Source organism: Amblyraja radiata, chromosome 26 (assembly GCF_010909765.2).
Source record: "Amblyraja radiata isolate CabotCenter1 chromosome 26, sAmbRad1.1.pri, whole genome shotgun sequence".
In the NCBI taxonomy this organism is placed as follows: domain Eukaryota; kingdom Metazoa; phylum Chordata; class Chondrichthyes; order Rajiformes; family Rajidae; genus Amblyraja; species Amblyraja radiata.
In genome coordinates, this window is record NC_045981.1 from 20,298,341 (window position 1) to 20,324,274 (window position 25,934).

Genomic DNA, 25,934 nt, shown 5'->3' on the forward strand with positions numbered 1-25,934 from the left:
AGACGCCTGTGGCAGGGGCTACGGACTATAACCAACTACCAGAGCAGCTCCCCCTCAACCAGAAGGGCCGGCACCTCCCTAGCTGATGACCTGAACTCCTTCTACGCTCGTTTTGAGACGGGCAACATCACCCTTGGTCTGCCGGCTAACGACAACACCGCCAGCTTGCTGGCTAGCGAGGCAGGAGGGAGGGTCATCGCTGGGGATGTGCACACACTCTCGTTGTCCGAGCATGACGTGAGGAGGGCTCTGACACGTGTGAACACGAGGAAAGCTGGAGGCCCAGATGGCATCTCTGGGTGAGTATTTAAGTCTTGTGCTATGCAATTAGCTCCGGTGCTCACTACAATATTCAACCTCTTTCTGGCCAAGTCCGTGGTCCCTGCCTGCTTCAAAAGATCCATCATTGTACCTGTACCAAAGAATGGCTCTCCAGCTTGTTTGAATGACTACCGACCGGTGGCTCTCACCTCGGTAGTCATGAAATGCTTTTAGAGGCTGGTCAAGAAACACATCTGCGCCTTCCTCCCTCGCAACATGGACCCGCTACAATTCGCATACCGTCCGAACAGAACCACGGACGATGCGGTCTCCCAGGTTCTGCACACTGCTCTCTCTCACCTTGACAGCCAGAAGGGGGGCTACATGAGGATGCTGTTCATAGACTTCATTTCAGCCTTCAACAAGATAGTCCCCACCAGACTGGCTGAGAAGCTGCTGGAACTAGGGCTCAACACCCCCCTGTGTGCCTGGGCCCTGGACTTTCTCACCGCCAGGCCCCAGGTAGTCAAGATGGGAGGAAATACATTGAAGTCCCTCACCCTGAGCACAGGATCCCCCCAGGGTTGCGGCCTCAGCTCCCTACTGTACTCCCTGTACACACATGACTGTGTGGCTAGGTTCAGCTCCAACTCTATAATCAAGTTTGCTGATGACACTGTGGCGGTGGGCCTGATCTCAGATAACGATGAGAAGGCCTACCGGGAGGAGGTGGCTGATCTGGCACTCTGGTGTCAGGACAACAGCCTCCTCTTGAATATCAAAAAAATTAAGGAGCTGATCGTGGACTTTAGGAGGGCACATCATCCGAGGACGTGCACACCATTGAAGATAAATGGGGATACTGTGAATAGGGCGAGCTGCTTTAAATACCTGGGAGTCCACATCTCAGAGGATCTGACATGGACATCACACGCTGCAGCAGTGGTGAGGTTATGGAGGTGATGGCGGTGGTGTTGGCAGGAGCGGGCAGGGAGGCATCAGCAGTCCAGCCTTATAGTGACAGTCTGTAGGTCTGTCCACTATAACCAAAATCCATTATAAGGAGGTCCGTAAAAACTAGGGTTTACTGTAGTCAGGTCCTGTCAGGACATGCAGGGTCAGGTCCTATCAGAACACATAGTCAGATCCTGTCGGGATGGGGGTGGCAGTCAGGTCTATCCTATGTACACCCCACACTAAACCCATTTAGGGGCTCAGCAAGTCTCCCTCATCTGGGTTTGGGGGTCAAACCTAGTTCTCAACCATGAAACCATGCGAACCTCCATCCATGATGCTATACCATCCCGCGGCCGTGTCTTAAATGTTTTACCGAAGTGATGGTGATTGAATGAAGCATGCTGAACACAGTGACCAGGCTGTCATACCTGATCTTTCTGCACAGCTCGCTGGACCATCTCCACTGTGTTGTTGTACACCATCTGTAACCACTTTGGTAAAGAATCACTGAACCATTTGTAGAAGTCACTAAGTGCAAGCGAACCTTCACTGAAACACAGAGAGAAGCAGGTGGTTACACACTCAGCTGAAATATAGAGACTCCAAGAACATTTCTTTTGGTCTCTAATTGGGAAATGTGAGAGATACGATTGTTAAAGTGAATACATCATTTCATAGTGGAAGCACAGTGACTACTGTCTGTCGCTCGTACGGCCCTGGAGCCCCTGATTTTGTTGTTATTTTTCTCTTTAGATGTGACTGTTCCTGACAAGCTCAGCATTTATTATCTATCGCTGTTGCCTTGAATACAACTGATGTGTTCTGAGGCTACACAGTGAGTTTATACAGGAGACTGGGTGAGGACAAGTTTCAGACGCATGCTGTGAGTACAGGCTTATTGTTAGCACACTGTTGGTACACTTCTTGACTGCAAGTATGTGGACATATACAGAGTGTACAGAACATAGACTGTGTGAGTGCATTGCATGGGCACACAAACCAAATGATACATCACATGATAAATAGATCTGACTTTCTGACAAACCACTCATGTTATCTATCACTCGATGCACCCTCAGTGAATGATGTTCTGGGGACCCACTGTGCGAGAGTACGTCTTGGATGGACTTACTTTGGTAATAAGTAAATTTGTTGGTGCAGCAGCAGCCTGATGTTCTGGTATAACTGGTAGAGACTCTCAACGACCTCCTTCGACCTGCCGCCTCCAGTACTTATCACTTGTTCCTGCAGATCCTCTGCCACCTGAAGATAAACAAAAGACGTTAAAAGAATATCACTCATCTCCCAAAGTGCACCAATGCTCCTCCAGTTTGTGTTGATCCACTGATGACATATAGCCTCCAAAATCTCCTCCACAGAGCCAGTGATCACCAGCAAGCTGAGAGAAAATGTCAGCAATCCACCTACGTCACAACACACTGACTGACGCATGCCGGCCCTTATTTCAGATCTAGGCTTCCACAGATAACTATCCGGGGCCACTACTCTAGAGAATTTTGTTCCTCCTTCTTGGATAAGAATGCTGGGATTAGACACCAGTCCATCAAAGACCAGCCATCTGAGCATAGACAGGAATTAAAAACATTGGTCCATGCAACACCAAACTGGAATCACAAAGCATCCCAACCCGAAACATCGCTGTCCATTTCCTTCCATAGATGTTGTCTGACCCATTGAGTTCCCCAGCACTTTGTTTTTTGACCAAACTGGAGTGTTTGTTCTGAGAACAGAAAGAGCCCATTCCCTCCATCAAGCCCGTTCCAACATCAATCTTAATATTGACTGATTGACTGCATTTATCCATTTAACCTTTAATGTTCCATTTTAACAGAAGTACTGCCAAGGAACCAGAAGACCACAAATGTTACAGTGTCTTTACATATTTCCAAGATTGAGTTCTTTGGTCAAAAGCAGAGTCAAGGGTATGGGACACAAGCGGGAAAGTAGAGCCATGGCTGAGGAATCAACTAAGATCCCAGTGAACAGGGTGAAGGTTTTAAGGGTGTTGTACTTTGTGAGGAAGCTCAGTCCAGGGTCCTGACTTGGCTAATCCCATGTTCTTGTTCGCGGTGGTAACTATAAATGACGGAAGCAGCATCTCTGGCTCTTGAGAAACGTAACCAAAGTTCAATTGTGGAAATGTTCCAGCCAGAACTGGTGCTTGCATGTACGCTGCAGGACTGGGGAAAGTGAGATCTGAGCCAGGCAGCCCCCAGCGTGGAAGGTGAATGTACCAGGAGCATGAAGCAGTCACGGGCAGCATCTCCGCACACACAGGGCCAACAGCCCAGGAGGTCACAGTGGAATACATACAGCCAACACATTCATCCCAGGATAAATCATACAAACAAAACTCAAAACATTGCTACCTACTCAAATATAGGCCTTAACCTGTGCAGTTAAAAACTATCAGTTGTAATTAAAATAGTCTCATATTTAAGGAGTCTATTCCAAAACTCATTTCACCAATTTATTCCAATCTCAAATAATAAACAGCGAATTCATTAAAAACGTATAAAAATGATAACATGACGACAATGCCACTTCTTCCCCTTTGCTCCACCTATTGTAACTTGAGTTTGGCGATTGTATTATGCGTGGTATATCTGATCTGTTTGGAAAGATGCAAAACAAAGCTTTTCACTGTCCCGCTCTATACGTGACAATGATGAGCCTAAACCTAAATTGTTAGTACTTCCAATAGTTAACTCTATTGAACAATAATTTCTAAGATTATCGATAATGATCAGCAATTAATAATACCGATAATTTGACACGGAACAGTAGCTTGTTCAAGTCATTTTGAAGGATTACCAATGCAAAGCATAAATTAACTAGTTAATTCACAAATTTGAGTGAACTTTAGACATGGTTGATGGACACAAAATGCTGGAGCAACTCAGCGGGTCAGGCAGCATCTCTGGAGAAAAGGAATGGGAGACCTCCAGAGATGCTGCCTGTCCCGCTGAGTTGCTCCAGCATTTTGTGTGTATATCTTTGGTGTAAACCAGCATCTGCAGTTCCTTCCTACACACTTAGACATGGTTATTTACCACACATGGAGTGGCTGGTAATCCTACAGTCCCTCAAGGTTGGGAAGGTTGTGAAGGTTGAAGGGTGAAAAGTTCGTTTGGTGCCATTGGTAAATATTCTGATCCCATGTTCCTTGATTTGGACATTATCATGAATGCATATAATCTTATTTAGCAGCAGGAAGGGTGGGCAGATATTGACAGCATTAAATTAATTCTTACCAATTTCTGGATCAGCAGATAAGTGACATTGAATAGATTGACTTTGACGGTGCTGTGAAAAAATAACACCACCAATCAGCAGAACTGAAGCATCAGAACACAATAAAAAACAAAGAAGGGTCCCGACCCAAAACATTGCCTGTCCATTCCCTCCAGAGATGCTGGGAGACATTGAGTTACTCCAGCCCTTCATGTTTTGGCTCAAGCTTCCAGCATCTGCAATTCCTTGTGTCTCCACAAAGCTGCTTTAACTTCCAGTCACAATTCCCATTTAGTTTTCATTGGAGAGCACCAAAGTGTTGATGACATACAGAAGTTGGCACTGATAGTAGTAGAGAAAGTAGATCTATAAAATTCTGGTTATAATTCTGTCCACTACCTACGGCAGCGGGCTCTCGGAACACACTCTCTCGGGATAACTAGAGTTAGATTTCTTGGTGCTTTATAATTCACACGTGTGATTGAATATACACAGGACCTACCCTGTGAAAATCTTTGCTCGTTTTTTCCGGTCGCTTGTAAGGCCAGTATTCAGCTGATCGATGAGTAGCACCAGCGATTTCATATTCTCTTCCTCAGACTGCAAACAAATTCTCATTTGTAATGAAACATTTATAAATTAATCAATACTGAGAAACCAAAGTAGAACTAGATTTAAGTTCAAATGGATATAAGGCATGGTTTTACCATTTGGCTTCGAGCTAAAGATAGGATGTGACTGAATTAGAGACCAAAGTTCAAGATATTTTGGGAATGCATGCTCCTGAATTATGAGAATGAAAAGTCAGCCAAGGGACCCACTCCTGACCCAGTGGTCACAGATGGAGGATGTGTGGAAAAAACATCCCACATCATTGGGACATCTGCTGACCCTCACTGTCCCACCTGTCACATGAAAATGGGTGGGAGCCCAAAGGGAATTTGATGATTAAAACATTACTTCAAACTTCAACTTGGTCTCTGTCATCAGTGCCTCTTGCCTTTGCAGCTGTGATCTGGAAAACAAGCAACCTGGAAAAGAGCCAATTTTCAATGAGTTGTGGACATAGGAGAGACAGCGATGCTCAGAGGGAATCTACAGTGTCTGAGGGTCTAGCGTGTGAGTGTACACACCATCAACAAGGGAGATGGGCAATCTTGCTCAATGTGTATGTACACACACACATAATGGTGAGGATGTGTAACAAAGCCGGGATTTGCTGGAGTACTGAAGAGGGAATGTTGCCCCATTTATAACCAGGCGGTCCCTGCCTTGGTACAGTGTAGACCAAAGCCTTACGCCATATTTATTCACATCGAATGATTGGTGGGGCATTGTAGCTTTGCTCTCCAACTTTGACATAAAATGGGGACCAGTTTCTCTTTCCATGAATGTTACCTTTTAAAAAAAAATCAAAATAAACTTCATTCAGAATTTAAAAAATTATGTACAAAACACAAACTGTGCAAAATTCCTCCGACATTCTCCACGGCTAAACATACATTCGTTAACATTATATATGGCAGAGTTCCCAAAAACCATAATTACACCTGGCACCCTTGCCACTCACGTGCCCCCCCCCCCCCCCCCCGGGGTGATATCCCTTCCCTTGTTTGAGGGGCGTCTCCACCACATCCTGTGCCCCAATATGCAGCTGCAGAAGGACCCTAGTCTGTGGTCCTCCCCCACAGAGCCTTGGCGTTGGCTGCACCGAGCTTCAGTACGTCCCTTGACCAGCTGAGTTAAGTGTTTTTTTGTTTCTCTACATCACACCATTGACCACCAGGATTTAGCAGAGCCTGAGACTGACACCACCAAAATAGGAGCATGAATTGGGACAAGGAGCTATATCGTCCATCACTGACTTTGAGACAATTGCTGGAATATAAAGCACAAACAAAGAACACCAGTTGCCGACATCCTCCACCCAATGTAAACAGCACTGTAAACCTTCTGTACCTTTATCATGGGCTCCAGCAGCTGTTTCTGGGCATGGTACCACTCCACAGTGCCGGCCTGTAACAGAGAAGGAAGAATATTTGACCCAAGATACACATAATCAATCCCCTTCCAGCCCCTTCACTGCACAATCCTCAGAGTCATTCCCCACACAACAGTCACTGCACAATCCAGTTGTTGCAAGGTGTATTTTAAGGCATGGCCTTTGACATTAACCTGAAGTGGAACAAATAAATGACAGGTTTGTTAAGGCCAGTTATAGGATCATAAAGTTTATAGCACAGAAATATAACCTTCGGCCCACCATGTCAATGCTGACAACTTTTCCCATCTTACTAGGGCAGTATCCATCTAAGCCGTGCTTATTACGTGTCCAACTAAACATTGCAGTGACTGTATCTGAGAGCGGCCTTTTCACGGGGCGACTTGACGCAAGAGTTAACCGGAGTTTAACATCGTGGGAACCTCGTGCGATAACAGTACGGCATTCGTGGACCACCGTGGACCACCGTAGCGCTAACGGCAGGTAATCGTGTAACTTGGTCACTCGGGAGAAAATTCAAGAAAGTTTGAATTTCTCCAAGAGTGACTTGTACACTTGTGGTTGAGTATTGCAACATTATATGAACGTAGTGGCCAGTGCGATATCCGTAATAACTCTTGCGGGTACCGTGGGAACTCCTGCGAACGGTGAACCCGGAAGCTGGACAGAGGGGACAGAAGGTGATTAAAAATTATCTTCTGTGGGATTGAATTTAAAAAATAAATAAAAATAAAGATTTACATCCGCATATGGACATCAACTTATTCATGAGTTATGTTAATGAGATTCAAGAAAATAACTATAATCTTTAAAAGGGACTTTAAAAGGGACTTTACTGAAAGGTTACGCATTTTTATGGTCCGTGAGAAATTTTTCACATGTACTTCTTTGAGAGATACAGGTCGGAGTCCTCGGGTCCAGGGGTCCGGAACGCTACCAATCAATGTTGTACAGAGACCCGTGTAAGGAGTGAACTGCACATGCTGGTTTAAACCGAAGACAGACACAAAAAGCTGGAGTAACTCAGCGAGTCAAGCAGCATCTCTGGAGAAAAAAAGCTGATGTTTCGGGACGAGACACATCTTCAGACTCAATTCCGATTAGGATGTCTGAAGAAGGGCTCCGATTCGAATCGTCACCTATTCTTTTTCTCCAGAGATGATGCCTGACCCGCTGACTTACTCCAGCTTTTTATGCTTTTCTTTTTAATTAATCTCTCCCTTCTGCCTTCAAGCAAGCGTTTTCGATGCACATAGTGGGCAGCTGCATGCAGCGCGTCAATGAAAAAAACCAACATCCTGTACTCGAAATTATTTAGTATAGGCATGTCTCCAAATGAGCCGATTCAACCAAGGGAGGATATATATAGTGTGTGAAAAAAAAAGTTACATCATTTGTGTCACGTGTAGTTCACGATGTTCATTCAAGATTTAACGCGAAAGCTCGGGAAACGGCCAAGTCACTCGCACAAATAACATAAATGCCGAGTACCGTGGGAACTCTTTATCTATCCCCGTTATATCGTGCGAGACTCGTGCTGGACCACGACCTCTTCACTCTTGTGACATCTTGCGTCAACTCGCCCCGTGAAAAGGCTGCTTAACACCATCTCTGGCAGCAAGTTCCAGATATCAACCACTCCCGGGGTTCCCTTCAGATCCCCTTTAATAATTCTCTGTATCACCTTAAATCAATGTCCTCTTGTGCTTAATACCCCTGCCATGGGAAGAAGATAATGATTCTCTATCCTATCTATGTCTCATAGTTTATTCATCTCTTTCAAAGGACTTCTCAGCAGCCATCATTTCAGGGCAAACAATTAGTCTTTCCAAGGAAAAAAGATCATGAAAGAAAGCTTGCGGGGAATATAAAAACAGACTGTAAAAGCTTCTTTAGATATGTAAAAAGGAAATGCAGGTCTCTTACATTCAGAGACAGGTGAATTTGTAATGAAAAACAAGGAAATGGCAGAACAGTTAAATGAGTACTTTAAGAGCACCTCATATTTTGCTAGGGTAGCTTACACCCCAACAGTATGAACATTGACTTCTTTAACTTCAAATAGCCCTTGCTTTTGCACTCTCTCCATCCCTTCCCCCTTCCCAGTTCTCCCGCCAGTCTTTCTGTCTCTGACTACATTCTACCTGTCCCACCCACTCCCCTGACATCAGTCTGAAGAAGGGTCTCTCCACAGATGCTGCCTGTCCCGCAGAGTTACTCCAGCATTTTGTGTCTACAAATGAGTACTTTGGTTCTGTCTTCACTAAGGAAGACACAAACAATCTCCCAGAAATACGAGGGGATTGAGGATCGAGTGGGAGGGAGGGAGGAACTGAAGGGAATCCGCATTAGTCAGGAAATGGTGTTAGGTAAACTGTTGGGACTGAAGTCAGATAAATCCCCAGGGCCTGATGGTCTGCATCCCAGAGTACTCAAGGAGGTGGCTCTAGAAATCGTGGATGCATTGGTGATCATTTTCCAATGTTCGCTCGACTCCAGATCCGTTCCTGTGAACTGGAGGGTAGCCAATGTAACTCCACTTTTTAAGAAAGGAGGGAGAGAGAAACGGGGGAATTATAGACCAGTTAGCCTAACATCGGTAGTGGGGAAGATGCTCGAGTCGATTATTAAAGATGTTATAGCGACGCATTTGGAAAATAGTCACAGGATCGGTCAAAGTCAGTATGGATGTATGAAGGGGAAATCATACTTGACTAATCTTCTGGAATTTTTTGAGGATGTAACAAGTAGAATGGATACTGGGAGAGCCAGTGGATGTGGTGTATCTGGACTTTCAAAAAGCCTTTGACAAGGTCCCACACAAGAGATTAGTGTGCAAAATTAGAGCACATGGTATTGGGGGTAGGGTATTGACTTGGATAGAGAACTGCTTGACTGACAGGAAGCAAAGAGTAAGAATTAACGGGTCCTTTTCAGAATGGCAGGCAGTTACTGGTGGGGTGCCACAAGGCTCGGTGCTGGGACCCCAGTTATTTATAATGTATATTAAGGAATTAGAAGAGGGAATTAAATGCAACATCTCCAAGTTTGCGGATGACACAAAGCTGGGTGGCAGTGTGAGCTGCGAGGAGGATGCTATGAGGCGGCATGGTGACTTGGATACGTTGGGTGAGTGGGCAGCTGCATGGCAGATGCAGTATAATGTGGATAAATGTGAGGTTATCCACTTTGGTGGCAAGAACAGGAAGGCAGATTATTATCTGAATGGTGTTAGGTTAGGAAAAGGGGAGGTGCAACGAGACCTGGGTGATCTTGTGCATCAGTCACTGAAAGTAAGCATGCAGGTACAGCAGGCAGTGAAGAAAGCTAATGGCATTTTGGCGTTCATTGCGAGAGGATTTGAGTTTAGGAGCAAGGAGGTCCTACTGCAGTTGCACAGTGCCCTGGTGAGACCACACCTGGAGTAGTGTGTGCAATTTTGGTCTCCTAATTTGAGGAAGGACATTATTTCTATTGAGGGAGTGCAGCGTAGGTTCACCAGGTTAATTCCCGGGATGGCGGGACTGACATATGATCAAAGAATGGGTCAACTGGGCATATATTCACTGGAATTTAGAAGGATGAGAGGGTATCCTAGTAGAAACATGTAAAATTCTTAAAGGATTAGACAGGCTAGATGCAGGAAAAATGGTCCCGATGTTGGGGGAGCAGAACCAGGGGTAACAGTTTAAGAATAAGGGGTAGGACATTTAGGACTGAGATGAGAAAAAACATCTTCACCCAGAGAGTTGTGAATCTGTGGAATTCGCTGCCACAAAAGGCAGTGGAGGCTGGATGGCTTCAAGAGAGAATTAGATTTAACTCCTTGGGCTAATGGAATCAAGGGATATGGGGGAAAAGCAGGAATGGGGTACTGATTTTAGATGATCAGCCATGATGATATTGAATGACGGTGCTGGCTCGAAAGGCCGAATGGCCTACTCCTGCACCTATTTTTCAATGTTTTCTATGTTTTTCGCCACAACCTACGAAGGCAAGCATGCCATTAGCCTTCTCCACCAGACAATCGACATGTGTTGCCAATGTCAGGGAACTAATGGGCTAGACCCCGAGGTTCCTTATTAGCAGCGATCGTTATTTCTTTTTGTGAACAGTACCGTTACAGCATCAATGATTCTGTCATGGAGATCAGGAACTGATGAACAAAGTTTGTTGAAAGCTTTCATCTTATAGATTTGCACCAGTATCCTGTGACAGAAGGGGAAAGTGCAGTGAGTGAGATTAGTGGGACATAACACCCAAACAGAAATAACATGGGGCAAAAAATGTTCACACATTCACGCCCACACTATCACCCACCCCAAACCCCCACAGCCCATCCACATCGGAAATCCCCCACTATCAATGCACACGTCCCAATGCAAGTCACCAATCACAAACATTGACTACTGCAGAGCATTTCCCACATTTATTCCACATACACATGACGTTATTATGAACACTAACTCCCCGTTTATGCTCTTCCCACAGACCATGCTCACTCTGACATTTCATGAACACTATCTGAAAAAACATTCAGAGGAATGTTCCAAGATAGACAGATATAATTAAACATCACGCTTTTATTTACTATTTGGTAAGTTTGTGTCAGCTGCTTCTGAAATGGGGAAAAAGCAGCAATGGCTGCCTCGCCAACAGTCTGTCTGTCCCTTTTTTCGTTGTTGTTTTTTTAGTATGTGTTAAATGTATGTTTTTAGTGTTCTTTAGCTTTGTTTTATGTGTTGAGTGGGGGAGGGGGTTGGGGGAAACTTTTTCTAATCTTTTACCACGACGGAGATGCGATTTTTTTCCCCGTATCGTATCTCCGTCCGCACTGCGGCCTAACATCGAGGAGTTGGCGGCCTCTGCTGGAGACCGACCGGGAGCTCCACCGCGGATGCCTGCGGACTTAACATCGTGGAGCCCGCGATCCCTTTGCCAGAGGTCGACCTCTGAGCTCTACTGCGAGTGCCTGATGACTTTAACATTGCGGAGCCCGGGGTTTCTGCCCAAGGACCGACTTTGAGAACTCCAAGCTGCAGGAGCTTCGATCGCCGGCTACGGGAGCTTCGATCGCCCTGACGGATGGTTCGACTGCCCCGACCGCGGGAGAATAAAGAGGAAGTAGATTGGACTTTTTTGCCTTCCATCCCAGTGAGGAATGTGGGGAATCCGCTGTGGTGGATGTTTATGTTGATTTTTATGTAGTTGTGTGTCTTGTTGCTTTTTTTTCGTATGGCTGTTCTAGTAATTCGCATATCACTGTACCTTAATTAGTACATGTGACAATAAAAGACCTTTGAAACCTTTGAAACATTGGGCAGCACGGTGGCGCAGCGTTGGAGTTGCTGCCTTGTAGTGCCAGAGACCTGGGTTCGATCCTGACTACAGGTGCTGTCTTTATGAAGTTTGCACGTTCTCCCAATGACCAAATGACCATCTTTTGCCCCATGTTACTCCTGTTCACATGACTGTATGGAAATTCGCATATCACTGCATCTTAATTGGTACACGTGACAATAAAAGACCTTTGAAACCTTTGGTGCAGGGTCTGAGATTTAAGCAAGAAGCAGTTCCACCAATTCATGGGAAGGGCAAAGGAAAGTGAGGGGAGCAGTGCACCAGATGCACAGGCTCTTCCATCACTGGGTCAGTGCTTTTGTTGATGTTGCCTACACAGGCTTTGGTGCGCAATGCTTTAAATACAATCCCAGCGGGAATGAGATGCAGCAGCTTCTGCTATCCACATACGGCCTGCATCGATACTTTGAGAGCTGGGGCAGTGTTGCAGAAGGGATTAGGCACTGGGGCAGCATTTCACGGGGCTCCATGTACAGCTGTACACAGATGGAGGAGCCATAAGGCAGTGCATGTGTCTGTATTATGGTTAGCTCTCGGGTGGATGCACTGCTATAGTTTCTTATGAAATGTCCAGGAAATGTCCTTGTCTGTTGTAAAGGATCCAAGCACAGGCAGAGGATTAACTTCAGATAATGACAAACCTGAGCAGGGACAGCTGGTGATCAATCGATTTGGGATCAGAGATCGGAAAAACTTCCCTGTACTTCTGGATGAGAGAGATTCCGTAATCCAGGAATGATGTGAAAGACTCTGCCAATTCATCTTGCTGTGACAGAAACATAATCCATGAGATTAACATAAAGGTAGTGAGAACATTCACAACAATTATGTCAAAGTACACAATTTATTCATTAGTGAAATATTGCACCACAGAGTTCGAAATCTGTCCATGTATCGAAACTCCTGGGGTCTCAGTGGACGAGGAATTTACAGTTTATTAGAAGTTGGTTAGCGTGTGGTAATTGAATCCAGACTCTATCTAGCAGTGTGAGTCAGTAACAATCAGTGCAAGTTCAGTACTGGTCAGGTGCAAAGTATAGGGCGGCACAGTGGCGCAGCGGTAGAGTTGCTGCCTTACAGCGCCAGAGACTCTGGTTCGATCCTGACCTCTGTCTGTGTGGAGTTTGCACTTTTCTCCCACATCCCAACTGTGGCTCTATAAAATTGCCCCTCATGTGAAGAGAGTGGATGAAAAAGTGGGATAACATAGAACTAGTGTGAACAGGTGATCGAAGGTTGGTGTGGACTTGCTGGGCCGAAGGGCCTTATTCCCAAGCAAGAATCCTTTAATTAAGTCTCTCCCTGTGGACAACACCAGTGTGTAACCCACAGCCTGCCCCGTATATTGCCACAGTGTGTACCCTAATACATCACTGTATACTCAGTGTGTACCCTACGCCCCTTCACTGTGTACACTCGATGTGTACCCTACGCCCCCTCACTATGTACACTAGTGCGTGCCCTGCACCCTCCGTGTTGGTCACTGGGACCCCGCCCCCCGGTGTCACCTACCGCCTGTTGTTTGAGGGTGACCTGTGCCAGTCCCCACTGGTACTCGATGCTGGTCAGGTGCTGGAGCAGACAGATGTAGCTGACTTCCACACACCGGTACAGCTTGCTGTAGGCCAGCCACTTCCTGCGGTGAACAACACACAGCACCAGGATCAGAGGGTCACCAGCAGTCGACTGTACAATAAACTCACTTCACATGGGTAACATCTGGGTGTTACCCCTGCACTCCGCCCCCACCCCCACCACACGCCCCACCCCCAATCCCCACCCCCACTCCCAGCACCCCATCCCTGGTCCCAGCACCCCATCCCCATCCCCACCACACACCCCACCCCCACTCCCCACCCCACCCCCGCTCCCCACCCCACCCCCCCCCCACCACACCCCCACTCCCCACCCCCACTCCCCACCCCACCCCCACACCCCACTCCCCGCCCCCACCACCGCTCCCCCCCCCCGCTCCTAGCACATGCCCCACCCCCACTCCCCACCCCCGCTCCCCACTCCCAGCACATTCGCCACCCCCGCTCCCCACCCCGACTCCCAGCACCCCATCCTCGGTGCCTGCACCCCACCCCCACTCCCCACACCCCACCCCCACTCCCCACCCCCACTCCCCACCCCCACACCCACCACACCCCCGCTCCCCACCCCCGCTCCCCACCCCCGCTCCTCACCCCCGCTCTCCACCCCCGCTCCTAGCACATGCCCCACCCCCATTCCCTGCACCCCACCCCCGCTCAGCCCAAATCCCTGGTTCCAACGTCTCCATCTTCCCCAGATGTCGAGGGAGATCAGACATGAAGAATGGCCAGTTGAGCAAAGACATCATAGCCGGTCAGAACCAAACATCTGTTCCTCAGCAAGGCAGAAGAAGAACACTAGATGTCAAATAGAGTTCCCCCCACCCCACTCCCCAGGATGGCGTGATGCCACCAGAACCTACTTTGCCAGCCTCCATATTCTTAGCACTACTACCAGGTACTCACGCCATGTCCTGGTGGAAGGGTGAAAGATCATTCTGCGTGGCATGAAGAGACAGTATGGTGGAGGCTGGTGCACTGAGCTCCACTTCCCCATGGACATCCCCGGACTGTGGGTTAAGCAAGGAACAGGCAGTTAGTTACACCCAATGGCCATCCATCAGCAATACAACTGGTGATATTCCCAAAGTGTAGGCTTCGGTTCGGTGCACCTTTTCCAGTTTAACATCCAGGGAAGATGCCAGATCACAAGTGGGATGAGAATAAAAGACAAGCTGCTCGAGGAACCCGGCAGCTCGAGCAGCATTTGTGGAGGGAATGGAATTGTCAACAAATTTGGGTTATGACCTTCTGGACTGAGAATGGAGAGGGAATCTGGCCAGAACTGAGGGGAAGAGTTGAGACAGAGGTTGGTAGGTGAGAAGTGAACCAAGGAGTGGTTGATGAAGTCAAGTGGGGGTGGGGGTGGAATTAAAGGCTGGATGTGGATAAGCAGGGACACAAAGGCTACTAGTGATGCAATCTGATGGGTAAAGAAAAGGTGGTAACAGGAACCATAACGGGAGAGATGAAGGGTGAGGAAACCAGAAGCTGGTGGTTGAGTGTGTGAGTGTAGGTGAATGGAACAAGGAGGGAGAGGGGGACTAAAGTGGGAGTTGTGTGGCTGAGAGGAAACAAAAATGGGAGGATCATAGGTGGATCGGACAAAGAAAGGTAATCACAGGAGGAATTGAAACCTGAATTTGTACAATTCAATGTTCATCCCATTGGGGGGGTTAGAGTGGCACAAGTTCTCTGCTGCTGCAAAACCAGGGTCTCCGGTCACTCTGGGTCACCATGATGTGTTGTGCTTCCTATGGTATCCCTACTTCTTACTTAGCTTTGAGATACAGCAGGGAGATAGGCCCTTCGGCCCACAAAGTCCATGCCGCCCAACGATCACCCCGTACACTTACACTATCCTACACACTAGTGACAATTTGCAATTAAGTAAGTAAGTAAGTTTATTGGCCAAGTATTCACAGACAAGGAATTTGCCTTGGTGCTCCGCCCACAAGTAACAACCATTTTACCGAAGCCAACCTGTACTCCAAGATCCCTCTGTCCCACAACAATCCCCTCTCACCTTCCCCCTTTGATCCATCCTCCCCTCTCTGACCCACCCTTCCCTCTCACCTCCCATCTCTCACCCACCCTCCCCTCTCATGTCCACTCTCTGAACCACACTCACCTCTCTGACCCACCCTCCCCTCTCACCTCCCCTCCCTGACCCACACTCCCGACAATTTGTACCTGTTTCTTCAGCAGTTTCTCAAACTGCACGAACTGCTGCAACAGGCCACGATGAATTCGGAAAACGGGCTCTCGTTTGCTCAGGGTGGTGTCCCTCTGTGAAGAGAAACACAGTGTAAATCTCGCAGCAATCCCTGGTGTAGAGGACACTTGCACTCCGAGCTTCCCCCTCCACCGTCCCATTGGAATGTGTATGAACCCCACTGGCGGGATGGTGTAGAGGGCAGCGGGGGAGCTCCCATTCTGAGTGAGAACCATTGCCTCCGACTCAGCGTTTGTGCATGACCTGGTCCATACCTCTTCGTGGATAAGTTTCAGATGCAGGTGACACGTTCCTCGGTCAGGGTAGGTCTCAGTGCAGGGCTCCAGAGGGTACCATTTATCTTCAGGAGTATAGGGCAAGTCCTGCAAAACATGCAACCAAACCTAAGAGAGCGCAGGGGAACCAAAGACCACTCCAAACGTCAAAGCCTCAGCATCAGCATGTTCCGTACCCATCGCCCTCCTGTGAGCTCAGCCTCTCCTCCACAGTAACTCCCGTCCCTCCTTAGCCCTAATCCTTGGCGATGGCAGCACGGCATTGAATGGCCACCTTCTGATGGATGTCTCCATTTCCAAATGAGGTGTTAAAATTGAGACCCAGCTGCAAAGAATCTATGGCATAACTGGGCAGCACTGTGGCACAGCGGTAGAGTTACTGCGTTACAGCGCCAGAGGCACGGTTTCGATCCTGACTACGGGAGCTTGTCTTGTACATTCTCCGTGTGACTGTGTGGGTTTACCCCTGGGTGCCCCAGTTTCCTCCTACACTTCAAAAACCTATTGGTTTGTAGGTTAATTGGGCGGTAAAAAAATGTTAAAATTCTCCCTAGTGTGTAGGATAGTGTCAGTGTGCGGGGATGGCTGGTTGGCGCGAACTCGGTGGGCCGAAGGGCCTGTTTCCGTGCTGTATTTCTAAGCTAAGCTCTAAACTAAAGCACAACAGTAACAACAGTACAGTACACCATCCATCTCCTCAAACTGGCACTCCCTCCAAGACCAGAATATTGTAGCTGTCGTGTGTACCATCTCTTCAACATTACCTTCCAAATCTCTCATCGGTAACCAGCCTGAGCAGGTAGGAACATCACCTGCAGGACCCAAACCATCCGGACAGGACATACATTGCCGTTCCTTCGCTAAAAATCCTATAATTCCTATCTAAACACACTGGGAGTGGCTTCACCACGTGGGCTGGAGCACTTCAAGAAGGTGTTACTCCTCTCACTTTTGAGGCCAATTAGGGACTGAAAATAAACTCTGGACTTGACATCAGTTGGACAGAGGACAGATGTCTCACCTGCAGTTTAACCACCAAATTTCCCAGAAAATCATCCTGTTCGTTCTTTCGAGCTGCCTTCTTCACATCTTTGAACAGCCTGTAACATGATTCATGGTTGGCTTCAGACAGGATGAACTATCAGACATTGAGCAATCAGTTGTGTCAAACACCATCTCTCAGTTCAGCATCAACTGAACTGTATTCAGTATCAGTATCCACTGTTCCCACCTGCTCAGCATGTTACGCTCAGCGTTCAGTATCAGTAGGAATGGCCAAGGCAGAAACACATACACAAGGTGCTGGAGTAACGGTTCAGGCGGCATCTCTGGAGGCACGATTCAGATCGGGGTACTTCTTCAGAATATAGGGAATCTTGAGCCAGCATATGAAGAGTAGTTTAAATTGAGTTTGATCAATTTAGGGAATCTTTGTTCGGAGTAGGTCAGAGTCATAGAGCATGGAAACAGACCCTTCGGCCCAACTCATCCATGCCAACCAAGATGTCCAACTAAGCTAGTCCCGCGTGTCGCATTGGCCCACAACCCTCTAAACTTTTCCTACCCGTGTACCTGTTCAGGTGTTTTTTAAATGTTGTTGTATCTGCCTCAACCACATCCCGTGGCAGCTCGTTCCATATACATACCACTCTCTAACCTATTCATTTTCTCCAAAGATGTGGCCTGTCCCGCTGAGTTACTCCAGCATTTTTAAATTTTTTTTTTAAATGAATCAATAATCCAGTTCCTTTCTCCAGAGATGCAGGTCGGCTTACTGAATGTTTCCCCCATTTTCCGTTCTCATTTCAGATCTCCAGCATCTGCAGTGTTTTGCTGCTCAAGATTTTTGACAAAGTTCCACATGGTCAAGAAAATAAACCCCTCAGGAGCAAAGGAAAATTGGATCCACACTTAGCTCAGTTACGGGAAGTGAAGGATAATGGTTGAAAGGTGTTTTAGTGACTGGAATGCTTTGCCAGTGGTGTTTCACCAGACACAGCACCATCTCCTTGCCCCTGTAATGCATGTTAATTATTTTGACATCGCAGATGATATAAACATTGGCCATATGGTTGAATTTGAGAAGGAAAGCTTTGTCTGCAGGGAGACATCAAGGATCTATTCAGCTGGGCAGAAAATTGGCAAATGGAATTTACTCCAGAGAAGAATGAGGCAATTCATTTGGGAAAAGCAACAAGGCAAGATGTGGATAACGTGTAGTGCAGAAGATCAGAGGAGGGCAAGTCTATAAATATTTTAAAACAAAAAGATGGATTAATAAGATGCTTACAAATATATATATAATAAAAATAAAAACATACAAATTCACACAACACAGGTTATTATATCACAGCTTGAGCACTGCTTACAGCTCTGGTCGCCCTAATATGGGAAAGATGTGTTTAAGAAGGAACTGCAGATGCTGGAAAATCGATGGTAGACAAAAGTGCTGGAGAAACTCAGCGGGTGCAGCAGCATCTATGGAGCGAAGGAAATAGGCAAAGTTTCTGGCCGAAACCCTTAAGGGTTTCGGCCCGAAACGTTGCCTATTTCCTTCGCTCCATAGATGCTGCTGCACCCGCTGAGTTTCACCAGCACTTTTGTTTACCATGGGAAAGATGTGGTTGCCCTGGAGAGGATGCAGAGTTTTATTTCCATTTGCATTGAACCTCTGTTGGCTCTCAGACCATCTCCACCGATCGCATTCCCCCACTTATCAACATGTAAGCACCTCCCTCTCACATAACCATTGACACCACCCACCCACGACCAGCCCTCCCACTGCACACATGCAGTGGCCAATGAGTCTACTGGCCCGCTTGTCTTTGTGAAGTGTGAGGAAACCAGAGCAGTACATAAAAACCGACGCGGTCTCGGGGAGAACTTGCACAGTGCACACAGAGAGTACTCACGCATGAACTGGGGTCGCTGTGGGACAGGAGCTCTCGGCTATACCCTTGTATCGTCCATTGAATTGGCCGGGAATCAAATCCCATTACCAGCACAGTCGACAAGCGTCTCACCACGGTTCAAAGATTGGACAGTTGTTACTGTGAGGATAGGTTGGATAAACTGGGGCTGTTTTTCATGGAATGGGGGCCTGCTGGCAATCTTATTTAAGATGCATACAATTGCATAAATTGGAAGGATCTATTTTGTTTAGCAGAGGGATCACAAACCAGGAGGCAGAGGATGAAAATTGTTCCTCCCAGAGGGTGGTAGGGTTTGGAGTTCACTACCTGAAATGATGGGGGAGGGGGGGGGGGAGGAGGAGACCCTCGTCACATTTAACTGGTAATGGGATCTATTCTAGTCGACCCATGACCTGTTAGGGTGTGGACCAGTGCTGAAAGGTGAATTAGGCTCTCTAGCCTTTGTTCGACCAGCACAGATATGATGGGATGGAATGGACTCCTTCTAACTTGTACATTTTCTGCCAGACTTAAATTTATTTCCAGTCCAGAAAATGGGGGCAGTTGTTATGTTCTAAAAGCACTGAACCCAAGGATGCCTGTTATGAGACTCAGTGGAAGATGAGATGTGTCTACAATCAGGTTTGAACTTCAAAGAAGTTTTTGTTGCAAAGGTGGGGTCGGAATAAGGTTCTGGCTGTTCCGTATGTATCAGTCTCGTCACCACCCCACAAGCCCTTCTGTCTCAACAACTCACGTACAAAGCAGAGTGACTCCCATTACCTCTTCAGCCCATGGATCCCGTGGATCTCAGCCAGTCGGATATTCACAGACTCCTCGTCATCCAGGTCCCTGAAAAACCATGAGAACATTATACACAGAGGAATCTGTCCAAGGGCCTTGAAAACCAGGTTATCCATTACAGTAACAGGCTAGTTATACATGGCACAGCCAAGCTGCGGGGGGGCGATACTGAGGGAACTCCTCTGGAGCAGGAGCTGAGGAGGCTCCCCATGGGTGTTGCTGAGGGAGCTCCTGTACAGGGGGGGGGGGAGGGGAGGGCATTAATGAGGGACCTCCCTTGCGGGGGGGGGGGGGGGGGGCATTGCTGAGGGTAGACCCCATGGGTGGTGTCGAGGAAGCTCCCCTGGGGGACCATTCCTGAGGGTGCACACTTGGTCCGCCACTGAGGGAGATTCCCCCTGGACCAGTGCCGAGGGAGCTACGATCATCATGTTTTATCTCCCCTTACTCACAAAATCTCCTCCCAGATTCCATCCCTCACATACTCACGAGGGGCAGCTCACAGCAGCCAGTTAACCGACCGACCCGTACGTCTTTAGGCTGTGGGAGGAAACCGGAGGATCTACAGGGAGAACGTGCAAACTCCACCCACGGTCAGGATGGAACCTAGGATATTGTAGCTGTGAATCAGCGACTCTCCTCTCTACACCATTGTGCTGCGCTTCAACCCTTTGATATTCATCACAAACACATCAACCTTGGTGCAGTGCTGCACCAGAACTCTTCAGTGAACCCGCACAAAACAAATATAGGCCTAATCTTGAGGACATCATATAGCCTTATACCTCGTCAAAAACTGATAGAAACTAAAGACACTGGATTTGTGGCGTCCATCAGACTGTATCATGGGACGAGGGCCGGCTACAGAGGGATCAGACTGTATCATGGGACGAGGGCCGGCTACAGAGGGATCAGACTGTATCATGGGACGAAGGCTGGCTACAGAGGGATCAGACTGTATCATGGGACGGAGGCCGGCTACAGAGGGTTCAGACTGTATCATGGGACGGAGGCCGGCTACAGAGGGATCAGACTGTATCATCGGACGAAGGCCGGCTACAGAGGGTTCCAAAGGCAGGATAAATAATTGTGCATCACTTTCCGAGCTTTGCGATCAGAATACTCACCACATTTCTATGTACAGTTCAGTATGATGGACATCCTTGACTTTCCTGAAAACAAAACAATGTAGTTGTCACTGCAGCAACTGACAATGAAGTTAGAGATAGAAATCATTCTCATCAATTTGCACGGAGCACCATGACCACTGGAGAGATGCCAGCTCCGTTCACTGCCAACAAAGTGAACCTTCCATCTCTTTGCAAAAGGAATAATTTGGCCAATGTCCACATTTTAACAGAGCCCAGAATTACACAATTATCCTTTGCTGTGCCCTCTCTCATTGTCATTCCAACTCTTCAATTGATGATAGCAGCAACAATTGTATGCTGATGGAGTTACACCTAGAAACAAGTTGTTCGCTCAGACATCATCCAGCTCTGGATACAAGTTTGTTGTTGGCTCGCCGGTCTTGGGGAGTGGAGCGGCTGAGGAACTACTGAACATGAGCTGATGCAGTTGGCCGCATCAGAAAGATATAAAATCAACCAGGGATCCAGCTTCCCATCACCATACAACACGGAGTGTGGAGAGCGGTGGAGGGGGGAACACAGGCAAAAGTATAAAATATTCAGCATTATAGCAATAATAATTATATTAATAATAACAACAATATTAGTAATATTAATAATATTGTTTTGATATTATATTAATATTATACTATATTATACTAATATACCATACAATAATATAGATTATAATGATATACTGCATTATGCTATAGATTAATATATCATATTCTAATTAAAATTAATATTTTGATATCAATGATATTAATAATATTTTGGCAATAATGATAATTATTCAGCAAAGGACAGCATTATAAAATATTCAAATCATCATCATGCCACACCAGAGTGTGGAGAGTGGGCAAGGGTGGAGAGGACACAGGCAGCATTAAAACAGCTGCCTGGTCTTCTACAGGGGAAACGTGGACAGATTCACACCTGGAAATACTGAACTGAGACATTGACCCTCAAGTAGGTGAAGGAAATCAAATCAAAATAACTAAACATTTGGAGAAAAATAAAAGAAGTCCAAGAGTAATTCCTAGAAGAACACCAACACAGAGAGACAGGAGAGGGAGCGTGACCTCTGAGCTGCCAGGCCCAGCTCTATGACAGAGTGATGAGAATAAAGTGGTATCATCGATACTTACAGGAGGAAGGTTTCATTCCAAATGGGGTTCAGGGTCTGCCTCTTGACCTCTGTTTTCTGAATTCGATCCTGAGGGATTGCCTCCTTCATCATGGCTTTCTGTCGCCTCCTAGGCAGGGGGCTGTTCGATCTCTGGGCCTCCTCTTCTTGATGTTCTTCCGATGACATCAGCCCCAGCAAACAGTAGGGGTCACTGAAGCCTGGAGAAGAGGGGCAACAGGAGCAGCTGGATCAGAAGAAGCTGAGCACATTTTGATACAACATGAAGCAGGCACAGCAATGTCCATGGGGAACCTCTGGACTCTATCCAAATCCGCTGCCCAGCATATACACACCTCTCATACACCACCGGTGGCAGAACTTCTTGCCAAGCAAGTAACTCTCACCAGTACTAGCTGGACAATACCTCGTAAGAAAGGGTCACCTGATGATTATGAAATACCTTTAGTTTAGTTTAGTTTAGTTTATTGTCACGTGTACTGAGGTACAGTGAAAAGCTTCTGTTGCATGCTAACCAGTCAGCAGAAAGACAACACATGATTACAATCGAGCCACAGTATACAGTTACATGATAAAGGGAATAACATGAATAACAGGCAATTTTAACATTGTTGAAATTAATTCTGCCTGGTAATGAGAATTCTCCCCCTTTGTCAGTCGTCATTAGGACTTCACACTTGCCACTGTCTCCCACATCAGTCTCCCTGTGGTTGAGGTTCCAATGAATATCCCCTCAGCTTTCCTCTCCCTGTATGTCGATCCTTCACCACACGGTGTTGGAATTAGATAAGGGAGGGTAGTTTTAGTTCTTGGACACTGCCAACCTGCCCATATCACTTACAACCAAGGTAACAATCCCCCTCCCATTCTCCCCCTCTCTTCCCAGTTTCCCTGTGCCCCATCAGGTGCACACTGATTTTTCCCACTATCTCAATGGTTTGTTCTGACCCAAAATGTCACTTAAACATTCCCTCCACAGATGCAGCCTGACATGCGGAGTTACTCCAGCACTTTGTGTTTTCCTCAAGATTCCAGTATTTGCAGTTCCTTCTGTCTCCAATGTTTTTGTGATAGCTTCTATTTCTAGTTCCTCACAATTGCTATTCTCCATTTATAAGCTCCAGCATCCTAGCTGTTCTGCCAGATCACTTTCTCAACTTGCCCTGCACTGTCAGAGATCTAAGCACAAATCAGCCTGATCCCTCTGTTCCTGCTCCTCATATGGAATGGGACGTTCAACTTTATTTCTTCACTCCTCCTACTAAAATCAACCACTTTGCAGACCGCCCCAGTGAATGTCTGTTGCTCCTCAGTCAATCCAGGCAGCTTCATTAAGTTGATGATCAATATTTCCCCTCACTGCCTGCCACACCAGTACATAACCAGTATCCCTTACTGGACTACATTTACAGACATCCCTTGGCTCCTACTACACTCCTCACTGACCTTTTTGACCTGGTTTAGTTTAAACACTAACACGTCAGCCCAATAGCTCTTCCTAGCCCATGGTACAGCGGCCTGGAGCTTCTACTGGAAGTCTGACCGCTTATTGGAACAGAATACTCACCAGTCGCATCCTTCCCAATAATCCCTTTGGCTTCCTTTACTGTCAGCTTCAGATAGGGGGAGGGTGGCTGTGGGAGAGATGCAGAGAACAGGAGAAGATCAGCGTAAATGTCCTGGAAAACAACATTCACACTTTATGGAATAGGCCCCAGGGAGTGCAGAGAGACTGAGGGAAGAGTGGGATTAGGATACAGAGAGTGGTGGGGAGTGCGATTAGGGTCCAGGGAGTGAAGGAGACTGAGATTAGGATTCAAGGAGTAACGGAAAAATGGGATTTTGGTCAATGAAGTGAAGGGAGAGTGAGAGTAAGGGGAGAGTGAGATTACGGTACAGAGAGTGAGGGGAGAGTAAGATTAGGTCCAGGCACCAAGGTAGACTTGGGAACTATTAAAGGGAACAGGGAGGGAGGGAAGAGTGAGGTCAGAGTTTTCAGAACGCAAACCCAGAGGTGCGGTAAACATTGAGGACAGTAGTAAACTGAGGGAGCTCGTGGACAGATCGGCAGGCAATGCAAATACACTTCTATCCAGAGGATTTTAACACAAAGAATAAGGGGCAGAACAGACCAAATGACATGGATGTAAAGGTTGTAACTGATATCCCCATCCTTCGAACAGATTCTAATGCACTTTGACTAGGACCACTCAAAAACCTCCACATCCTTCCAAATTGGATCCTGTGCCCCATTTGTGGCTTACCCTGTGGAGCAGGCAGGTTCAATATGGTGCCCTCCCCACTACAATCAGTCTGAGAAAGGGTCACAGCCCAAAACGCCACCTATCCATGTTCTCCAGAGATGTTACACAAAAATGCTGGAGAAACTCAGCGGGTGCAGCAGCATCTATGGAGCGAAGGAAATAGGCAACGTTTCGGGCCGAAACCCTTCTTCAGACTGATCCCTTATCCAGAGATGTTGCCAGACTTGTTGAGTTACTCCAGCACTTGCAACTGCAGTTCCTTGTTTCTACTTCAGTATAACATGCTGCCTTTGAGCTCCATGCCCCTGTTTATGAATCACAGTCTATGAGAGAAAAAATATCATCTGATCTCTGTCCTGAGTGGGTGACTTCATTTTATTTTTAAATGGCTGCCGCTAGTTCTTGATTATCCCATAATTCACTCCACTACACATCCTCCATGTCACGACACCTCAAGATTTTATATGTTTTTTATATTTTATATATTTTCAATCAAGTTAATGAGGAGGAATTTCTTTAGCCAGAGGGTGGTGAATCTGTGGACTAAGGTACACAAAATTGCTGGAGGAACTCAGCGGGTGCAGCAGCTCCATAGATGCTGCTGCACCCGCTGAGTTCCTCCAGCAATTTTGTGTACCTTCGATATTCCAGCATCTGCAGTTCCCTTTTGAACACGAATCTGTGGACTACATTGCCGTGGACTGCTGTGGAGGCCTCGTCATTGGGTATTTTTAAAGCAGAGTTGGATAGGTCCTTGATTAGTAATGGCATCAAATGTTACAGGGAAAAGGCAGGAGAATGGGGCTGAGAGGGAAAAATAGATGATGAATCCCCCATGACTGAATGGTGGAGCAAACTCGATGGGCCGAATGGCCTAATTCTGCTCCTATTTCTTATGGTCTTTGGTCTAAGTCCCCTCTCATTCTTCAAGACATAAGTGGATAAGTCCAAACTATCCTCATGAGACAGCCTGCCTGGTCCAGTAATCAATCTAGTAAACCTACTCTGGACTGCTTTGAACACAGCAACATCCTTTCTTTAAAAGAATTACCAATATTGTATGCTGTACTCCAGGCGTGGTCATCATCATCATCAGTCTGCCTATTCTACCTCCTGGCATGTAGGGCAGCAACGAAGGTCCTCCACTCAGTAGTGTTGATTCCTTCAGTTGCTGTTTCCGTAACATATTTGTTTTACGAGACAGGGTTGTTAACCCTGTGCTCAAGCTCCAACCTGGAGGACCAGTGGTGGTCAGTGTCCCATGTAACTGAAGCATAACCTTCTCATGTTTGTATTCAATTACCCATTCAATCAACAATGTTCATTGTTCACTGCAGCAAGTAAGGATTTCATTGTTCCAATCCCGGTGTATATGATGATTAAACACTGTTGACAACTTTCCTGATTACTTGTTGTTCCTCCATACTAGCCTCTGTACACCACACACCTGCGCACCCAGATCCCTCTGCATCTCAGGGCTCCACATCCTGTTGCTCCATCACCCTGGATTGTTCGACCTAGCCCATTTCCCTGCTAAATCAGGCCACAGTTATAAAATTCTTATTAATTCTCTCCAAGGTCTCGCCCTCCGTAGCCCCGACCCTCTAACGCTCCCCAAAATCTTCACATTCTGGCCTCTGCATCTCGCTAATTGATGCACTATTGGCCTCTGTGCCTTCAGCTAGCATGACTCTGCGATACTCTCTGAAATCTCCTTGTAGCCAGAACTCCTTCC

General features: G+C 46.9%; 1 protein-coding gene across 1 annotated transcript in view; it reads right to left on the reverse strand.

Annotated features, from left to right (window-relative positions):
- Positions 1-25,934, reverse strand: part of unc13d (unc-13 homolog D) — a 75,101-nt gene that overhangs the window by 30,646 nt on the left and 18,521 nt on the right. The window contains exons 5-20 of the mRNA XM_033044415.1: positions 23,503-23,569; positions 21,937-22,135; positions 20,786-20,830; positions 19,638-19,706; positions 16,964-17,042; positions 15,922-16,029; positions 15,625-15,720; positions 14,338-14,441; positions 13,349-13,472; positions 12,478-12,602; positions 10,594-10,684; positions 6,433-6,489; positions 4,976-5,073; positions 4,494-4,545; positions 2,351-2,481; positions 1,647-1,767 (exon numbers count right to left, since the gene is read on the reverse strand). Coding sequence (XP_032900306.1) covers positions 1,647-1,767; positions 2,351-2,481; positions 4,494-4,545; positions 4,976-5,073; positions 6,433-6,489; positions 10,594-10,684; positions 12,478-12,602; positions 13,349-13,472; positions 14,338-14,441; positions 15,625-15,720; positions 15,922-16,029; positions 16,964-17,042; positions 19,638-19,706; positions 20,786-20,830; positions 21,937-22,135; positions 23,503-23,569 — 1,566 coding nt within the window. The remainder of the gene's footprint in view (positions 1-1,646; positions 1,768-2,350; positions 2,482-4,493; positions 4,546-4,975; positions 5,074-6,432; positions 6,490-10,593; positions 10,685-12,477; positions 12,603-13,348; positions 13,473-14,337; positions 14,442-15,624; positions 15,721-15,921; positions 16,030-16,963; positions 17,043-19,637; positions 19,707-20,785; positions 20,831-21,936; positions 22,136-23,502; positions 23,570-25,934) is intronic.